The sequence below is a fragment of the Lissotriton helveticus genome, chromosome 5_1 (assembly GCF_964261635.1).
Source record: "Lissotriton helveticus chromosome 5_1, aLisHel1.1, whole genome shotgun sequence".
NCBI classification, from domain to species: domain Eukaryota; kingdom Metazoa; phylum Chordata; class Amphibia; order Caudata; family Salamandridae; genus Lissotriton; species Lissotriton helveticus.
Genome location: NC_136065.1, coordinates 1,737,437,918 through 1,737,459,946, shown reverse-complemented (window position 1 = coordinate 1,737,459,946; position 22,029 = coordinate 1,737,437,918). Strand labels below are relative to the sequence as shown.

General features: G+C 43.5%; 1 protein-coding gene across 1 annotated transcript in view; it reads right to left on the bottom strand.

Moving 5' to 3' along the window:
• LOC144755781 (uncharacterized) overlaps window positions 1–22,029 on the bottom strand; it is a 548,432-nt gene that overhangs the window by 319,956 nt on the left and 206,447 nt on the right. Inside the window, exon 3 of the mRNA XM_078645019.1 lies at window positions 21,262–21,342. Within this exon, the coding sequence (XP_078501145.1) occupies window positions 21,262–21,342 (81 nt within the window). The remainder of the gene's footprint in view (window positions 1–21,261; window positions 21,343–22,029) is intronic.

Sequence of the window (22,029 nt, the reverse complement as noted above, 5' to 3'; positions counted from 1 at the left end):
AGAATCGGTATTTGGGTTGTAGATAATATTTTGGTAAAAAATACCGAATCGGTAAGATTCGTTATTTACCGAATCGGTAATTACCAATTTGGTATTTGCAATTCATTCCTATGGGCCTGGAGGCCCATAGGAATGAATGTCAATTACCGAATCGGTAAAAGTCAAGGGTAGCAGGGTGTCACTTTGACACCCTGTTGCACCCCTGATTAGTGCTTGTGTGCCATGTGGCACACATACAAGCACATGTACGTCTGTCACATGGCACAGGTGTAAATGCAAATATTTGCATTTACATAGGAATTCGTTATTTACCACCAACTAATAGTTGGTGGTAAATAACGGATCCTTAAAGCCCTGTAGCACTGTTTACAGTGCTACCTACATTTCAAAATACAGATTCGGTAATTTTACCGATTCGGTAAATTTACCGATTCGGTAAAATTACCGAATCTGTATTATTTAATGCCCTACATCTCAGTATCCAAATACCGGTCGGTAACGGCCGAAAATCGGTATTTTCGGTCGTTACCGACTGGTATTTGGATACCTACATCTGGCCCATTGTTCTTTCTGCTCTATGGACATTTAAGTTAAATGCAATACCATGCTAATTGTTTTCAGTGATGCTGATGACTGACTCTAACATAAATTCCTAGAAATCTGTGCACTTATAAATAATATAAGACACCTTCACAAGTTTACATAATAGAATCTATATAGAACAAAGTCCATTTATAGGAACACAAAGAGACCATGGTTTACTGAGTAGCTTATAACCTGAAGCAAAAACTACATAAAGGATTATATCAAAAACTCGATATGCTTGTGATACTTAACATGCTGGTGTATTTGAGAATAAAAAATATCTATTTTAAGGAGTGGTACTCTTTTTCTTTCTCTTTTGAAGTGTTGATGCAGCTAAGCACGCCTGCTGGCGCCTGTGCACACTGGGCATAGAAACAGTGATTGTTTCCAAGAAACCTTCCTTTATTTAAGACCAATGAAAACTGATACTAAGCTGCTTCCAATATTATGTTCCCTTGGTTTTATACAGCAAGCTCACTTAAAGCGATATTATGTGATTCCAGCAGATATGAAAAGAGGAAAATGTGTCATAGCTAACTGATATAGTTCTGTTTGGATAGATGCACAGCTATTTAGTTTAGTCAACTGGTGATCTATGGTATGTACTTTGGTGGTGCACAACAAGGAGGCGTCGAGTGTCCTACGACGTCGCAACTATAACCAAAAATTGTGGGGCTAGAGAACCTCTAGTTCCATCCCTCAGTTGGCACACACATTCACGATGTTCCTTTCGTAAAAGAAAACTACTTCCATTCAAAGTTCATTTCACATCTTGTGCGTTTATTTAATGTTCATTGGTGTTGTATATATTTCAGTTATTTCTTTTTCAAATTCAAACAATTCCATTTATAAATCGGGCATGGTTATTCTCCACATATCCAATGCATTTCGAGCATTATTAGCATGCTCTTCATCAGGGAAATAGACTCTAGGAGCAATAATATGTACAGGTAGTTATTAACGGTAATTAAATGAACCTTAGAAAAACAATCATAAAAAACAATCATCCATGTGTTAGTTTGCTTCAGTTTCAAAAACATGTATCAAAATTCACAACCTATTTAGCTCTACAATACTTTACATGCGTAATGTATAATAACGTGGGTTTACTGTTAACTTAAAAGATGTGAGAAAAAATAATGATGAAAAATGAAAAAGTGCGTTTGCACGCAGTAACTATGCTTACATGCCCTTCGTGATGTGTTCTCCTGAAAATCTGCAGGGAACGGATGAAGTAAAAAAACACTGTGTAAGTGCCTGTGTTTAGCGCGGTAATCCGCAAAAACTCTCTCTTAGCTTGTGTAATGGTTAACACTGACCTGTTTGGTAACGGGTAAAGCTTATCCGAAAATCTCTTCCAAGGACGCCGGTAAAGCTGTAGCTTCCCGCCTTCCTTCTATTCAAACCTATGGGTGTCACGTGGTTTGGCCGGTGAAATGAAAATAAACAACAGACTCAGAGGTTTTAGGTTAAAGTCAAAGTCTGACTGATAGTTGACTCGTATCTATGTGTAAAGTATTAAATGTTTCAACGTTGGGGCTGGAAAGCAAAAATAATCAAAGGGTTGCTATTTAGAGTAAAAATAAAAATAAAAATAAAAATAAAAATATGAAAGGCCAGTGAGACTAAAAACTGTGAAAGTGGACGGATCGTGATATTGAACCTGGTACATGTGGAATGATGTGGTGATTGTTCAACACTGTGCGCTACGGTGATGCTAAGGCTACAATCAACTACCTAGAGGTACATGTTCATGCATAGTATCAGGGTGAGGGTATGCCCAATAGCGACAAAATCAGTGCAAAGAGCAAATTGTTTATAGATAACATGAAAATTCGATTCTTTCGTTGATCCCCATCGGGTTTTGCGTGGACAATTTATGGATCCAATAATTTTCACGTCTCAAGAGGAATTTGTTGTTGTCTCTACCTTCATGTTTTTGGACTGTCTCAAGTACAATGTATTTCATTTGAGAAACATTGTGTTGGTATTCTGTGAAATGCGCCGACAGTGCTGATTTCATGTTTTTGAGTCTGATGTTGGACTTGTGTTCTGTGAGGCGTACCTTGATTCGGCGCTCAGTTTTACCTACGTACATTTTTCCGCAGGGGCACTTTATACCATATATTAAGTTGTTGGTGTCGCATGTTGCGTTTACTCTAAGCTTGATAGCATTACCTTGAGTTGGATGGTTCACAGTATTGCCCTTGATAACATTGTTGCAGTGTCCGCAATTTAAACATGGTCTTGTCCCTGTATACCTTATGTTTTCTTTTGGTTTATTTTGTAACATTTCGCCCAGGTTTTTCGCTCTGGTGTATGCAAAAAGGGGTGGTTGACTGAAAGCATTTCCAAAATCTGGTTCTAGATTGAGAATTGACCAATGTTTTAATATGCTCTGCTTAAAATGTTTGCTGGTAGTAGAATATTTTGAAACCACTACTATCCGTGGTTGTTCAGGTTTTTTGGTTGGTGTTAACAGTTTCGTTCTGTCAGTATTCTCTATTCTCTTTCTCGTGTCTTGTATCAAAGATGTCGGGTAGCCTCTCTGGTGAAATTTGTTAGACATTTCATCGAGTCTGGTTTCCAGTGTTTTTTCATCTAGTGCAATTCTCTTAACTCTCGCCATTTGGGAATATGGTAGATTGCGTATTAGGCTTGGTTCATGGAAGCTAGAATGTAGCAACATGTTATTTCTGTCTGTTGGTTTCACGTACAGGTCGGTGATGTATCCCTTTGGTGTTACCGTTATTTTGACATCTAGAAAATTCACCGATGTGTCTGAGATATCCCATGTGAGTTGGATTCTTTGGTCGATGGTATTAAATGTTGTGAGTGCCGTTTTCAATTTTTCTTCCGTGTCTGTCCATATGATGAAAAAGTCATCTATGTAGCGTAGTATTAGTCTCAAATGATCTGTCCATTCTGTCAATTTTTATTTTTATTTTTATTTTTACTCTAAATAGCAACCCTTTGATTATTTTTGCTTTCCAGCCCCAACGTTGAAACATTTAATACTTTACACATAGATACGAGTCAACTATCAGTCAGACTTTGACTTTAACCTAAAACCTCTGAGTCTGTTGTTTATTTTCATTTCACCGGCCAAACCACGTGACACCCATAGGTTTGAATAGAAGGAAGGCGGGAAGCTACAGCTTTACCGGCGTCCTTGGAAGAGATTTTCGGATAAGCTTTACCCGTTACCAAACAGGTCAGTGTTAACCATTACACAAGCTAAGAGAGAGTTTTTGCGGATTACCGCGCTAAACACAGGCACTTACACAGTGTTTTTTTATTTCATCCGTTCCCTGCAGATTTTCAGGAGAACACATCACGAAGGGCATGTAAGCATAGTTACTGCGTGCAAACGCACTTTTTCATTTTTCATCATTATTTTTTCTCACATCTTTTAAGTTAACAGTAAACCCACGTTATTATACATTACGCATGTAAAGTATTGTAGAGCTAAATAGGTTGTGAATTTTGATACATGTTTTTGAAACTGAAGCAAACTAACACATGGATGATTGTTTTTTATGATTGTTTTTCTAAGGTTCATTTAATTACCGTTAATAACTACCTGTACATATTATTGCTCCTAGAGTCTATTTCCCTGATGAAGAGCATGCTAATAATGCTCGAAATGCATTGGATATGTGGAGAATAACCATGCCCGATTTATAAATGGAATTGTTTGAATTTGAAAAAGAAATAACTGAAATATATACAACACCAATGAACATTAAATAAACGCACAAGATGTGAAATGAACTTTGAATGGAAGTAGTTTTCTTTTACGAAAGGAACATCGTGAATGTGTGTGCCAACTGAGGGATGGAACTAGAGGTTCTCTAGCCCCACAATTTTTGGTCATAGCTAACTGGCCAGGCCACTTTTCCACTTGTAAAAATGACGAGTGAAAAAAGTGACACGATTTCCCCCCCACCCCTAGACTTGTATCATTTCTGAAGGCCAACTCTGGCTTAATAAATGCATCACCTTTAGTGATTCATCCATATCTAGATCCCACTTTTGTAAACTGTATCCAGTTTTGTAGTCAACCTGTGGTTGAAAGAGTCCATTTCTGAGGACCACCTCTGAGGCTTATCGTTCAGTCCTATGTCCGTTACAGGCGGCCACCTCTGGCGTGTTATGCCCAGCTCTATGCTATGGACGACTGCACCCTGTGCAGAAGGCATCTTATGAAATACTGAATCCAGTATTGGATGCCATTTGGCATATTGTGTTTGTTTCTCGAGGTCACCTCTTGTTTGGTTTTGAAGGTCACCTCTTGTTTGGTTCTGGAGGTCACCGCTTGTTTGGTTCTGGAGGTCACCGCTTGTTTGGTTCTGGAGGTCAGCTCTTATTCGGTTCAGGAGTTCACCTCTTCTTTGGTTCTGGAGGTCGGCTCGTGTTTGGTTCTGGAGGTCACCTCTTGTTTGGTTCTGGAGGTCAGTTCGTATTTGGTTCTGGAGGTCAGCTCTCACACTCCCTGCTTAGGACTGACATTTCATTTTAAGTGCTGTGTCCAGTTTGGGAGGCCTCACCTGGAGTATTTTGTCATGTGCCTGAAGCCCCATCTTCAAGGCCGTGCCAACTTCTCTGCTTCTCACCTAGCGCCTGCTTGTTATTAATTTCTGGGGGCTTCATCTGGGATATTGGATTGGGCCCTGTACGCCACAGTTGGAGTGTGGTGGGAAAGAATATTAATGTTTTTTGACACAACAGAGCGGTTTGTTAGTGCATGCAGTTCTGAGGATGGATATGTGGCTGAACAGATGGGTGACTGGGTGTTTGGAGGGATATGGATGGATGAATTTGCCCATAACTGAATAGATGGCTGAGTGGTAATCAGTGGGTGAAAATGGGGGTGAGTGAGTAAATGGATTGGTGAATGTGCAGACAGATGGATAGGCGGATATGTAAGGAAATGAATGGGTGAGTTAGTAGATGTGTAGATGAATGTACACATCAATAAGAAATTACAGGGATAAATGAGGTGGGATAGTCTGCAGTGGTGAATGGATGAGCAAGCAGTCAAGTATGACTGGATGGATGGATTTGTGAGTTAATGGATGAGTGAAATAATGGATATATATGAATAGATAGACAAGTGTTTATGTGGCTGAGCGAATGAATGACGGGATGAGTTTGTGAATGGGTGTACACAGGCATAACTGAATGGACAGCGCCAAGACACCAAGCTGGTGGCGCATGGATGATATACAAATGGTGTCAGTCAGTCATTGGTTTTTTTTCAAAATCTTTTTATTGAGATTTTTAAATAGCAGAATAGGCGTTGTGTATTATTTTCATGTGTCATCACTGGGGTGGGGCCCCATCGCTTAATACATTTACTGCCCTTTGACTCCAAACCCGATACAACGAGCACTACATTAAACAAGCTACCCTCCTCATGGCCATCGGGACCTTCACTGGACTCCTCGCCCAGTCCTCTGTAGGGCCGCCACCGCAACCATATTTTTTCCCATTTGCGTGGACACCCCCTGCCCAAATATTTCTTTTCATTTCACCGGACAGTTGTTATGTAAAAGTGGGCACAAAAGGCCATGCAGAAAACTTGTAACAAAGAAATTAAAAGGATCAATCAAGATACAGCATACTGTGGAGTTGATAAAACAAGAAGAGACGCAGAGTACAGTACACACAAAGAAACCATATGTATAGTCCAGGCACTTATAACAGGACAGCGCATTTAACAAACAATTACCGGATCATAACATCATTACCGCCATTAGTTATCAAACAATTAACCCTACATACAATCGGTAGTGCCCTAAAGTAAAAATCAAAACATAAACACAAAACATCATACCCCCCTTCCCTAGCCTCCCCGTGCTCAGATCCTATTACTCCGTGGCAATGTATATAGGTTCCTGTCCTCCACTGGTGTGCAAAGTGTAGTGCCAGCGGTCGTCACTTATCTGTGTTATAACGATAGTTGCTGTTTACACCCAGATGCACGCTGTGGGATCGGAGGTGCGCGCCGCCGGCTCAAGCATTATCCACGGAGCATGCACCACAAGATGGGGCGTGCTCAGCGTCAGGTAAATACTTCATATGGGCGCCCATATTTGTCATTGGCTTTGTGTCATTGTCCTTCAAAAATGCTGGCTTTTGATTGATTTCGAGGCTTGTTAGTCCCACCTTGGTACCAACGTGTCTCCATTCGTTAACGCCCATAAGGACTGGACCTTTTACTTGGCTTGTTACACGGTGGGCTGTATCTGGTGGGTCAGCACTATTTTGATAATGGACACTGATGGGGACAATGGCATCTGCAGCGCTACGCGCTCTAAATTGCATGCTTTTTACTTTAATGAGCGCAGCGCCCACTTTAGGGACAATGTGCTCACTTTATTTATTTATTTATATTTAACATGTTTAGCGCGGCGTCCACTCCTGGGACAGCGCGATCTGTTTCATTTTTTTCTTTTTTTAACTTTCATAATGAACGCAGTGCCCGCTTTAGGGACACCGCGCTCGGTTCCTTTATTTTTTTTTAACTTTAACACTGAGCGCGGCGTCCATTTCAAAGACACGAAGCTCAGTGTTAAAGTTATTTTTAATCTTTCATGTTGAGTGCGGCGTCCGCTTCAGGGACACCATGCTCTGTTTGTTTATTTCTTTTTTTTAACTTTAAAACTGAACACGGCGCCCGCTTCAGGGACACTTCGCTCTGTTTCTTCTTTTTTTTTTACTTTAACACTGAGCTTGGTGCGAGCTTCAGGGACACAGCGCTCTGTTTCTTTTTAGGATGGCGGACGGACGCACCCGAGGTGGAGGGACCGTCCGCAGGGGCAGCGGCGGTCCCTCCATACCAATTAGGATGTGACTGCCACCCTGGCGGTCACATCTCGTATCTTTAACCTTGTGGCAGGTGCTGCTTGAAGCAGCACCTGCCGCAAGGTTAAAAATGCATGCTTTGCATTTACATGCACAAAGCGGCAGGCACCGCGCGGTGCCTGCCGCTTTGTGCATGCAAATGCAGGGGTGTACCATAGGTAGCCCCCATGTGCACCCCACACCCCCCAACACCCTGGGGGCCCGCAAGGGCCCCCCAGAAGCTATTGTCCACATGCTTTTCCACGGTGGTAAATCCGCCGCGGAAAAGCATGTTTACAAACCCATCGTAATTTGGCTGGCGGTGTCTTGCAGACACCGCCACCAAATTGCGGCCAACACCCCGCGGATCAGCGGCGGACGGACCTGCCGTCCGCCGCTGATCCCACCGCCATCATAATCTGGCGGTGGGTGTTTTGAAAGTCCGCAGCGGTGATTCTGCATCCTCCGGGCCGGCGGTGGCTTCCACCGGCCCGCAGGATGCGGAATCACCGCAATCATAATCGACCCCTGAGTGTGGTGCCCGCTTCAGGGACACCACGCTCTGCCTCCTTTTTTTTTTTTACTTTAATAGTGAGCGCGGCGCCGACTTAACAGACACATATCTGCAATAGGTATCGCTTTTGCAAAAGTTTAGACTATTGATATTGTAAATGACAATGACTTTTAATATTATAAAAGTCATTGCCATTCACAATGCCAATAGCTCAAAATCAAGTAATTGTGAAATCTATTGCATTGTAAATGCTTGTTTCTCTATGCAGATTACTCCGAGTAAGATGGTACTTGTTCGGGGAAATCTCGCCACAATGGCAAATATCTCTGAAGTTGGAATCCGAAACCTGTCACAAACACGGTGGGATTCAGACTGGGCTCGCTAGTCTTCTGCAGACTCACTAGGGCTAGCTAGCGTGCATTCTAGCTTCCTTCATACAACCTATGTGTATATAAGCAGATAGGCTGGGCTTCATGTCCTTTCTCTCTTGGCAATTTAAAACTACTCATCAGCAGGGGGTTCTTGTTCTCTCAAATTCCTCTTGGGTTAAATAGGTGTCCGAGATATCCTCGTGATGTCGATGTATCAGGATTAATACGCTTCTATTACATACTCCACTACAACAAGTCTCTTAGAGCAGCGCATGCGCTCTGACTCCAGGCTCGACCTAAGAAGGTCGGGGGAGTAGGGCGGACATGCGGTTGCGGTTCTAACATGCACTAACACCGCAATGCCGTGTTATTCCCCATTCTGGCATTTAAACATCGGAAGGGGCTCTCAAACTATTTAGGGTAAAGCAGGAAGCAAGCAGTAATGGTATTTCCCCGGGCGGTCTTTGCACCCCGAAAATTAGCAGGACAACAATGTACCCTCAGGAAGGCAGATAACATAATTACACTTTAGTGTTTCGAATTTGATCAGACTAATCTTCTAAGGCCCTCATTATTAGATTGATGGGGTTTGGTGTGGGAAATTGGAAATTCGGAAAACGCAAGCTGCATGTAAAAGGACCTGGTATTTCTAGTTTTATGCTGTTAATTCCCATTGGGGGAAGAACCCCGCTGATGTTTTTCGGCGGCTCAGAGCTGGTGCAGTCTTAGCAACTCCCATGAAGGTATTTTCTGCTCCTCCCATACTGCTGCAGAGGGCAGCCTTTAGTTAGGCAGTGCTCCGCTTTCTGCCCCTCCCACTGCAGCAGTGATAACAGGTCCGGTGTAGCCCACCCAGAATTATCATGTCCAGAGACGCTTGTGATTGCAGGTGGTGTAATTCCACTGGGCGTAAACGGAGCTGGGGAGTTTTGCTCCACTCGTCCATGACCATAAATGGAGCAGCAGAGAGCATGTGAGTGAGCTTTAGATACTTATGACTGCCAGCTCACAATGGGTTTGAGCTAGAGGTTAGGCATGTGCACCCTACGCGTTTTATATACCCAAAACAAGGACTTCAGTCGATTAATTATGAACAAAGCAGGTGGAGATGGACATAAACATGAATCTAGACCCATTTATAGAAAACGCTATTTCAGTTACATCAAATTATTTAAGAAAGAAATACAAAGAAAAGTCCAACATAAACGGCTTGATGGGTGCTAACTTGCCAATAATTTTGGGTTAATCATTTCTGTGCAAGACTGTAAAGCAGACTGTGAAGGTCTGGTACAGGAAACCCTTAACATATCTCTGATCTTCAGGGTGAAGGAGAGCTGCCTCCATCATAGGAAGCATAAGTGGGGGGAGGGGCGGAATAACCTCCAGTGACATCTCTTCACGATTTAGCACTATCTCCAGATAGCTTAAGGATTTTCCATACTTAATCAATTCTCCATCAGGACCTAACACATTATCATTGCCTAGCTGACATCTGGAGGACAGTAATTCCAATGGGACAAGAACAAATGAAAACGGGAGGTGGGACAGGACGCATGTGTGTTAAAAATAGACTTGGTGGGGAAAATCGAAGAGCACAACAAGCATAGGCAAATATCAACATGCCTGGCTTTAAAAGAATGTTGTATGGTAGTATGAAGAATTACAAGTAAATAGGATGGAAATCTTCAAATGAATCTTCAAGCCATTGATCTGCCCCAGAAAGGTTTTCACCCGACGCACACTAAGGGGCATCTCCTAGATCACATTTTCAGCAATCTGGACAGCTTAAGGGTCGAGACACCTATACCACTGCCCTGGACCGACCACTACTTAGTACCCTTCATATGGTCCACAAGTACCCCCCCAATTTCACAAAACAATAACAGACATTGGGGAAGAAAATGGGTTTCGCTGCCCTTTTCCAAGTGGAAATCAGCTCTTACCGAACATCCACCTTCGAAGGTGACGAACCCCAGCATAGCCACCACTGATTTTGACAATTGGATTCTTAATACCCTTGATCAGGTTCTCCCGAAGGAATCCTTGCACTCCCCAAAACGACCTAAAGTAGCCTCGTGGTACTCCTCTGCCCTGAGAACTATGAAACAATTGTGCCGTAAACTGGAGAGAGCTTGGAGGCTAGAATACTCGCAACCCAAGAAAGCAGAGTATAGAGCCGCTATCAAGCTATATAAAAATGAATTGAAAGCCGCACAAATCCAATTCTATGACTCTAAAATCAACCTAGCTGCAAACTCCCCCAAAGAAATGTTCAAAATTGCCAAGTCACTAATCTCTCCTCCCCCTGAGTGTCTGTCTTCGGTCGGTGCGCAGGCCCGATGTAACAAGCTAGCCACCGACTTCTCTCAGAAGATTCAGGCTATTTACTCCTCTTTTTCCACTGGTGGAAGGGATCTGGACACCACCGCCGTCATCAAGTTGGACCCCTTAGCTTCCTGTTCGCTTGAGGAGTTCCCTCTTTTAAATTCCATCTCATTGGATAAAATAATCCCTAAAGTCATCTCGGGATCTCCCAATGACCCAGCACCCCCGCAGACCCTTTTCAAAGTAATTGATGCCATTCGTCCTGTCATCTTAGATGTTCTTAACTCCTCTATCACCTCCAGCTCTGGTCCAGCCCCGTGGAAATGTGCGATGGTTAAGGCCCTTTTAAAGAAGCCTACCTTAGACCAGAACAACTTGGCCAATTTTCGCCCAATCTCCTTACTCCCCTGGATGAGCAAGCTGTTGGAGAGGCACATTAACAACATCTTAGTAGATTATCTAGAATCTAACAATCTGCTATGTGCCTCCCAGACGGGATTCCGCCCTCAACACGGAACCGAAACTGCTTTACTAGCAGTAACGGAAGAAACAAGATCTGTGCTGGACCGGGGAGGGAAAGCAGCCATTATATTATTAGATCTCAGCGCCGCGTTCGACACGGTCAACCATGCCACATTATTACATCGTCTAAAGGGCATGGGCGTGTCGGGCGCGGCCCTGGAATGGCTGACCTCCTTCCTGGACGAGCGCTTCTTCCAGGTGTTTGAGGGCGAGGTAGTCTCCTCTAAGCAACCACTCAGCTGTGGGGTCCCTCAGGGCTCTGCCCTAAGCCCCATGCTTTTTAATGTCTACATGAGTCCTCTAGCAGGGATAGGTCATCCCTTTGGTGTGCGTATTGTCACCTACGCGGACGACACCCAACTGGTGGTCTCTTTGGACCACACGGAGGGATCGTCCAACACCTTGGGTACCTGTCTAGAGGCTGTAGCCAAGTGGATGCAATCTTCTTGTCTCAGACTTAATGGGGAGAAGACAGAGATTACGCTGCTGGGCAACCTCGCACCGACCACTCTGGCTTCCATCTGGCCCGCCTGTCTTGGCTCTCCTCCTCCCCCTAAACCTCACATAAAGAATCTTGGAGTCTGGCTCGACAAAGCATTAGACTTCTCTGTACAGGCCACCAGAACGGCATCCACCTGTGTCGGACTAATGAGAATGCTCCGGAAGGTGCTCCCTCTGCTTCTTTTCCAGGTGAGGAGAATCATGGTTCAGGCCTTGATACTCTCCCGCCTGGATTATGGAAATGCGTTATACCTAGGAGCCCCGGCAGCAGTGACCAACAGACTCCAAGTTACTCAAAACTGCGCTGCCCGACTACTGTTCAACATTCCTCGTTGGCAGTCAGCCAAGAAGGCCCTAAAAGAACTTCACTGGCTCCCAGTAGCTGCTAGAATACACTTTAAGGCGATGTGCATTGTACATAAAGCCTTTCATCGAACAGGTCCTGCCATCTTGCTCCCTTTGGTTGTACCCTATACTCCTTCGAGAACCCTTCGCTCCAGTGCACTGCATCTAGCCACCACAACCAAAATCAATAAAGCTCGCTGGGGCGGCCGCTCATTCTCGCACATTGCGGCGAGAATGTGGAATTCTCTCCCGCCGAATCTCAGGGAGAATAATAACCGGATGGCTTTCAGGAAAGCTTTGAAAAGGCACCTGTTTGCAAAAGCGTGTTAACCCACCCTGGCCCTCGCCATAGTAATCAGTTAAAGCGCTGCAAGGCCTCCGGGTAGATACGAGCTATATAAATATAATTTTTCATTTCATTTCAAATGAATATCTACTTGTGTGGAAGTAAAGAACTGTAGAATTATTGCCTGAATCCAAAAGTCCAGGTGACAGTTGCACTGCCAAACCAGACCTAAACATCATTGTGGGTTAATGACTGCCCTCTTCCCATCTGTGCTGCTGCCAGAGAAAAACATCATAAATTATCCAGTTATCTAAGACACTTTAACCGCATTCCAATGTCATGTGTGTGCCTCTGAAAGTTCAAGCTTACACTGTTGGAAAAATAAAGCAATGATCACAGCTGCCTGCAGGGCAAGCACTTTTTTGAGGAAGCACAAAACATGTGCCCAAAATAAACATGTACTCCTAGTCACCAATATGTGGAACTGAGTCAAAGTCCCCCTCTAGTAATGCTCACATAATTGTCTTGCAACAGCTGTGCTGTCAAGCCATACAAAAGGCACGTGAGGGTGCGAGATCTAGGTGACAGGTGAAACATGAATTAATGCAAGCAGAATTTCCAAATAATCTTTGAGTTAGGAGGCTAATAAGGCTGACAGTGGAGCAATGTACATTTCATGAAACACGAGGAAGTTTAGAAATAAACTGATACAGAATGTATCTATAACCAGAAAGTCAACAATGAGGGACCGAGTGGAACAGAAAGAAACATAAAAACTCAAAGTAGAAATACATTTGCTAATGCAATTACTATGTGGAAATAAAAAAGTAAACTCACTGGGCAGATAAATGGCAATACATTATTACATACAGTTATACGCTGCAGGCAAAGGCAAGAGTAATACAAATATATTTATAAATATATAATATTCAGGACAAATAAAAACAGATTACCAACGTCTGAACAAATATAACAGCAGGTGCTAAGTGCACTACCCTCTCCACATTGCCACACTAGTATGTTGGAAAATATTTAGTTGCATCATCTAAATAGTATTCAGAATTTTTTTTATCAGCTGTGATCAATCAATTCTTCTGATACATGTTATTCCTGATTTTTGATTATTTAGGATGTGATGTATTTTCATATTATTTCAGATTTTCGAGAACTTAAAGTATGTCATATTTCCCCAGATTTACACTTTCATACTACCCTATCATTCTAGGCTGATCTTTTGTTTCAACCACCGCACAGCTCCCTTTCACACCCTGAAACTAGATTCCCATTTATGTATTAATACACAATTAAAGAATCCAAATTTACCAAAGTGAACTCCACACATGCTTGAGTAATCTGTCAGATGTAGGCATCAGTGCACCTGCACTTTCCAGTCCCTCCTCTTACCTTATTTAACTATTCTACATAGCATACTAGGACATGATTACATAGAATAGATCGGTGTCTGGAAATTTTACACATGTAGAATTTTGCACCTTTGTATGCACTAATTCGCTGTCACAAACTCAGAGTTGTGGACAGATGAACCAACCAACTACAGGAAAATCTCATTTGTGCACTTGGCAGTCTGCCCAAATACCATTATGCATCCATACGCTCTCACAAATATTGTGCAAATTGCCAAACAGTAGCACAGTGTGTGTAGTCTGTCCTCTGGTGCTCCTGCTTAACACAATAAACCACCTAGGCTTTGCGATTTCTTCGTTCTTATACACACACCCTCCCTCGGAGGCAGGATGTTCTCACTCAGTTTCTCCTACCTACATCATCCTTTCTCCAAAGACCCAGTTTCCATTTCCTTCCTCTCCCTAGTAGATTTACTCTGAGCTTACATTATTGACTGCTGCTGTAGTATCTGCTATTGTGTGGGCTTGCCCTGCTAAGTGGTCACCCCTGTTGAGGTATAATTTATATGCATCTCCTCTTCAATGGAACCCCAAATCACTCCATGTTCTGTAAATTAGCCGCGGACTCCATTCTCCATACTCTCTCTCAGAATTCAGCCTTGGGCTTGTTTCAATAGCAAATGAATGAAGAATATTTTTTCATTTCTGAAGTTGCCCTTTCTGCTAACGCCTTGATTGCTTATCAGTACTCTTCATTACTTCTAGTCTGGATGTCCCCTCCCAATTCATTACTTATGAGGTGGGACCACCTCTCGAAACAGAAAAAAAGGGGAAATGCTGAAAGGTGACCCTTCCCCATAGGCAATAGCCTATAAGAGTACACACTGCCCAGCATTCCTCCTGAAATATCAAGCATACTCCAACATCTGAAGGTCTCAGTAATCGGGAGGGCCGTAATGAATGGGACGAGGACATCCGAACTAGGAGTAATGAAGATTATTGTTAAGTATTTAAAGCATTACCTCTACGCCCTCCTGTCCCCACCCCATTCATTACTTATAAGGAATACCAAAGCAGTCCCAGCAAGACCTTCAGTCTCCAGAAGCCCAAACATAATGGACACAATCAAACCAAAATGCTGCAAATACAAAAAGTTTAATAAAGAAGAACAGATGTGGAAACCAACAGAAGAAAATCAGGGCAAGGCTGAATCCAGAACACCCAGCCCAACATTCTTATGATCATGCATAACAATTTGCCTGCGAAACTGGTGAATAAAAGTATTTGGACTAGCCAGAGTAGCTGCACAGCAAATCTCAGCAATGGACACACCACTTGCCTTAGCCCAGAAAGATGAAAAACTCCTAGTGGACCTTCCTTGAATGCCAAACTGTGGAGCGTGGGGTCCCTGAAACAGAATAAGCCAGGAAAATGGCCTGTTTGAACCATTTGATAATGGAAACCAGAGAAGCCTTCTCACCCTTACAAGATGACCCAAAGGAAACAAAAAGTGAGTCTGATTTACGAAAGGAGGCAGTCCTATCCAAATAGACTTGCAAAGCCTGTTTCACATTCAAAAGATGCCACCTAAACTCCTGAGATGACCCAGGCATGTCCAAAGGAGTTAGCAAAACCACCTCTTGATTCCGGTGGAAAGCAGAAGCCACCTTTGGCACAAAAGAGGGATCTAAATGAAGCACCACCCCATCCGCAAAAAAGAGAGAAATGGTTCTCTTGCCATAAGAGCACCAACCTCCCAATCCTCTTGGTTGAAGTGATAGCTACCAGAGAAACCAGTTTCAGGGTAACAAACTTAACAGCTGTCTAGTCAAGTGGCTCAAAGAGAGCAGAGATCAAGGCCCTAAGGACCAATGGAAGATCTCACAGAGGAAAAAGGGGTTTAATCATAGGTCTAGCATGAGGAAAACCCTTCAACAATCAGGACACCAAAGCGTCAGATTCTTCCAGTTTGCCCCACGGAGCCTAAAAAGCCCTGATAGATGCCCATTAGGCCTGCAAAGTACACACCAACAACAGTTCCTCATGCCCATCCCATAGGAACTGTAGCACATTCAGAAAGGAACAAGCAACCGGAGAGACAGAATGAGCCATACACCAAGAGTGGAAATTTGCTAATGGTGCCCATACGAATGCAAAGTGGAAGGACCTGATTGAATTCTATACTGCTTCAGCTCACTGATCTGCCAATCTTTGCCCCATCCACCCCCTCCTTTCAACTTCCAAGCTGACAGTTGTAGCCCCTGGGAAAGACCTCTGGATGGGAACCTAAGAGGGAAGGCCAAAGAGGAAGTAACCAATGATTCTGAAGGGCCAATGATCTGAGAATTAGTAGCTATAACCTCTTAGGCCAGAGGAGAACCACTAAGATCATTACCCTGTCCTCCCTCTGGAGTTTGGACCGAAGTCTGGGAATCAAGGGAAAGGAGGGAATGCACCCCCTTTGAGCAAAACCCCATAGATGGGCATTGGACCGGAAGGAAAATTGATCCAGAGAAGTGACCCCAGACCTCCGACAGATTTCTCTGAACATGGACACCTTCAGAGACAACTCATGGGGGGGTGGGGGGGGGAATGCAACTGAGAGAGTTGGCAAGCATATTGTCCCATCCCCTTGATGTGGACAGCTGAAATGGAAAGAAGACTGATCTTCACCCAGCTCATCAATTGCCTCTAAATTCAGGGACTGAGACCTACTGCCCCTCTGGTTGTTCCGTTAAGTCACAGTCACTGTATTGTCCGACCTGACCATCACATGCTGCACCAATTGAACATCCTGAAGATGCAACAGAGTTTACCTGACTGCTATCCGCTCTCTCTAGTTGGATGATCTCTGGCCCTCCACCACAGACTAATGTGATTGAGCAGAGGACAGACCCAGAGTTGCCACCCACCCGAAGGAGCTAGCATCCATTGTCAGAACCACCGGGAGAGTCTAGCTGCAGCTCTATCCCTCCGGATAATGAATCCGGCCGAAGCCACCAAGCTGGGGATAGGGGAACCAAAATGTCGAAGTCCTCTGAAAATGGAGCTCAGAAGGCATGAAAGTGACTTCACAAGGGGTGAAGATGGAACCTGACTCAATGGACTGTTAAGACTGAGGCTTCCATATGGCCCTGGAGGCGCAGCCACTGACGAACAGAGAGGGACTGACTCAGAATAGCCTGGGACACTAGGCCCCATAGTCTTGGCTCTAGCCTCTGGAAGGAACACTCTGTTCCAGTCTGTCCTGAACTAAGTCCTCATTAATATTCTTGCCTGAGCAGGCTGTAGTTGACATTTTGCCCAACTGAACAGGAGTATGTGTTCCTGGATTTACTTCAGCACTGACTCCAAGATCTGCAGAAGCAAATTGTCCAGGTATAGACAGAGATAGACCCCCTGGAGATGCAGAGTGGCCACAAGAGGAGTCGACTTCAGACCTAAAGGCTGGATATTGAACTGATACGAATGTTGTTGACAGAACCAAAGATACTGGTGGTGCCCTGGGTGGATCAGCACATGGTAGCTGGGAACCTGTAGATCCAAGGTGATCATCCAATGACCCGTGCAAACCAAAGGACTAATTCTTTGTAGTGCCTCCATTTTGAATGGGATGGTGCCTTGTTCAGGCACTTGATGTCCAAAACCATCTGAAATCTGCCCGTGATCTTCTGAACCAGGAAAATGAAGGAGTAGAAGCCCTGGCCTTTGGACAACAGGAGAAGCTCTGAAATTTTTCCTCTTACAAAAGAGCTACCATTTCCTCTTAAATCATCAGCCTCTTCTCCTTTCGAGACGGCCAAGGGTTGGACGGACTCCTGAATCCGGGGAAGGGACATGAACTCTATCCGGTGACCTGATCGGGTTATTTGGAGCCCTCACGAGTTTGAAGTAGATTTGATCCTTGCCTTCAGGAAAAACCTTAGCCTGCCTCGGACCACACCCATCAAACCATCTCCTAGATAGTCAGGAGCGCTGTTTCTTTGGAGACTTAGGCTTTCCCTTTCTGCTCCTCCATAGATGCTGGCTGCTCCTCCTCTGCAAAAGAGGAAATATCAGCAGAACCTTCCCAAGAACATGCCTGGCAGGAGCTTTGGCAACATTAAGTTCAATCAGAGTTTCCTTAATAAGCGTCCAAAGTCGATCATCCTCCCACTCCTTAGACACTCGTTTTGGGTAAGAGAGGATGAGGAATCACTGCGGGAGAACCCGACATGCCTCCCATTGTAGGAGTGCTTCCCCATGGTAATTTTAGTAATAATCTCCAAGCGTGGCAGGCAAAAACACTTTATCCAGTAAACACAAAACAGCTATGTTGTCCTTCCTGAATATGCAGCTTCAAATACTCTTCTCTCTGCCGTTACTAGAATTGATGCCACCTCCACTGCGCATGGGCACTCACCCCGGGGACCTCGCATGCTCAGATAATGACCCAGAAGAAGCAGCTGAAAAATAATGGAATGGAACCTACTTTTGAAAAGCAGCTGAATCCAAACCAATTCTTGATGGTAACTCCTCATGGCGCCTAATCCCTGAAGAGGCCACCAACGGGTAAGAAATTATCCTAAACTGGATCCATTATCTACATCTCGCAGATACATGAAAAAAAGATCTGGAGGAAGGATGGGTAGAGTCATGCCTTTGGGGGAGGGTTATCTTTCAGCATTTTCCTGTTCTTTTTTTCTGTTTCGAGAGGTGGGTCCATCTCATAAGTAATGAATGGGACGGGGACAGGAGTACATACAGGTAATTGCACATTTTTCAACATTCACAAAATCTACACAGTACTCACCGCTACTAGATTTAGAATCTGAATAAAACGTTTGCTTTAAAGAAGCCAACCTACAACAGCTCTCATCTTGCTCCTCCCCTCTACATCTACCTCTACCCCTTCAAAATAGCATTCATTTTTTTGCCATAATACATAATTCATCCGTTCTTGATACAGCTTTGTCTGACTCCAAAAGAGGTCAAATATTCTGTCTCACAGGTTATCACATAATCCCATACAAGCCTCTCATTTATAGGTAAGGGCATCCTTGCTCTCTATCTCCAATCCCTCTACATTATGCAGACAAGCTTCGACAAATCTTCCACAATCACGAGTCCCTTAAAGCCTCAAGACCTCTACATATATTTTTCATTAAGGAGTTTTGTAATGCTTTGCATGTAGCCAGTGAAGGGAGGGAAGGGGAAAATCGTCAATGCAGGTGAAGAATGCATACAATCAGGTCAGGTGGGTCTCTGTAACATATGTTCTGCTCTCATGGCCTATAGTGGCTCATGTAATTAAAAAAAGTCCCCGACCTGACTACTCACCATCGATTACATAAAATAGACAGAGATCATAATGATATAGGAAACTACCCCTAGGCCCTGTTTTTCCGATGGATTTGTTTTTCTGGACCCATGTATGTAATGTGTAAAATATCACTTCCTTTACCTCAACTACGAACCCAATGACAGCAGGGCTGTCCTGACAGTCTCAGGACACTAGGCTGGTACTGGGAGAGGAAAAATATTATTATCGTGGTGTAAGGTAAATGTAGAAATTGAGGTTGTCCTATTCAGTAACATATATAATCTGTTTGAGATTGCTGAATGATACTTTTTAACATCTACAAACCAGAAACATGTCTCAGTTAACAAAACTACCATACTGTAGGCTAGGCAGTCTACTTCAGTGTTCTTCAATATGACCAGGCCGAACTAAGCTCTGAATTCAAAACTTTTGAAATATGGAAGATGGTAATGCAAATCTTCAAGCCAACAGCTAATTTGGCTATATAGGAACACATACATCTGACGATAGATATGAAATATCTGTTTACCTTCTTCAAATATGGGAGTCTGAAGTTTGAGGGCCTGATTTCAAAGATGGTTGCAGTGGAAGCTCTGTAAAAAATTTGAAGCTGCTTTCTCCTGGACTCCAGCGGATTAGCTGCTCATTTTCCAGACTGTATATGGGAAACATCCTGCTAGAAGGGACACCTCCATCGCCGCACCTCCACTGGATCCACACAGGGCATAAAGCTAACTCCACGGAACATGGTGGTGTTCAGCACCCTAGCTACAGTAGCATATTCACCACGTTTGCAGAGTGAGTACTGAGAAAGACTGGTCTGGGAATGGTGGAGGGCTTGCATGAGAAGGTGAACATTGCATTGTTATTCTTACACTCATGATGGGACACATCGCCCAGCATATATTTAGGGAAACAAGATTTGTTGCCACTGGAAATGACGTATAGTGCAGCGGAAAATTCACTCTGCCCATATAAGGTGGCAGCAATGCCACCGAGGGGCTTCTTCCACATCACTGATATCCACTTAAAAGATACACTCAAGAAGCTGTGGTATTTCGACAGCCAGTATGGTGAAGGATCTAGATACGCCACACAGGAGGAGAAAAGTTCTGCTAACAAAGTTCTTGATAAGACCTTCAATATACTTCAAATACAGCTAACACATGGCAACCCTGAGCAGCTGAAGTTAATAGATGTGTTGCAAGGTCTGCCAGCTCAAAGGATCTCTTGGATAAAAAACATGAAGAGAGGATGAAACTGCTAAGCTTTAACTACTTCTGTTAGGGACCTGCTATAATGCTTTTTTTTCCATATATTTTCCACCGTTAAGGATGTCTCCAGAGGTCTGTGGGTGCTTGTCCGTTGGTTTCGTAGGACATGAGGAACACATTTGTTCCTTTAGAGCGATAATCTCTGGAATACAGCTCTTTTCATGTTAATATTTCCTCTGCCTTTTTTACCTTTTGAAGAAGACCTTTGGGAAAGCAAATTTAAACAGTAATTACGTCTATGGAAAGGTGTCGTGGCGAATTCAAGATTGCACCGCACGGCATACCCCGACTAATGACATGAAAGGATTTGTCTAATAGTTCTCCTACACAGTGACCTCTCTGCAAGCTCAAGACTTGATAAAGGCAAGCACAGGAGTCCTTTAAAGAAATACCAGCAAACCTGTCCAAACAGTGCACTTTAATTTTACTGCTGTTCAAGTTTTGTGACCAATTTTTCTCCTAATTTGGAGTCAGTCAGGCCTGACTCTGCAATAGATTGTGTGAAACAGCTGGCCAGTTGGGTTGACCTATTGAAGAAGTAGCTCCTGCAGGTTATTTTGGAGTCTGAGGGAGTATAGGACTCCATGGGGACTAACGCCTGAGGAGACTTCCCGTTTAGCTTAAAACGCTGGAATTTTGGATGTACTGGAATCTGTTTAGAAGGGACAACTGGTGTGCTGTGTACTGGATGGTGAAGATTGGGCCATCGGCCAATACCTAAATTATTCCTGTTTCCATGAGGTGTGAGAAGGGACAAAAACCCTGAAACAGAGAATGTCTGTGGACACTGGGAAGAATTAAAAGTTAACTAATGTTCAGGGAAAACTTTTCAGAATAGATTCTAATGAAGGAATATCCCTCTGGTTAAATCCCTCCACACAGTTAGCAAGAAGTTACATTTTATTTGAGGCACTTTCATGCCCTAAGGTAGGCAATTTTACCTGAGTATAATCCACAGATAGAAGATACAGGCATGTATTACGGTATTTAAATAACTTCAATAAAAAAATAAAGACTGATTACCTGTAACACAGCTGTAACTGGAAATTCCTGGAACACAGTAGCTGAAAGGAGGACATTGTACATTCCTGCAGTAATTCGAACCTACGACCGAAAAAGAAATCTACTTAACCATACATCACATATTTGAACATTCCAAAAATACCTGCTTCTTCTAAGATGGATGTAGTATTTTGGGACATTCATTGGAGAATTTTTTTAAGATGTCGGGGTTTCATAAATGTACCATCCAGGCAGCATCAGGGCGCTTGATTGTCCCATAGAAAAGAGCACATAAAGTTGTTGGGTGATTGAAATTCAGATAGATGCAATGGGGGACAGATGATCGACATTATCTGATATATCCCTGTCACCACCGCTATCACCCACTATTGATATGGCTCAAACCACATTTACTGACTACATAAGCATTTGGGGAGACCTGCAAACAAAAGACAAGGAGAGAGTAATGGAGCGAACGAGTGACAGAGAATGAGGTATGAGCATTGTGAATGCAATTATCGGTCCAATATGCTTTTGTTTTGACAGCAGAGCTATCATTATGATAGTTATCATGAGTGAAGCAGATGAAGTAGTGGAAAGACCATAGGTAGAGAGGTCAACTGAACATCAATCAACAACTTTTATTACTTCCAAACCAAGGATTAGCCAAGCCCTCATGTTGCCCAGCTTCGTGTGTAAGGAGCCCATTCGGTCCAGGTGTTGCATGATGGGATTGGTAGCCCTATTTAACACATAATATGTGTGTTCTTCTTGGTTTCAGCTGGAAGT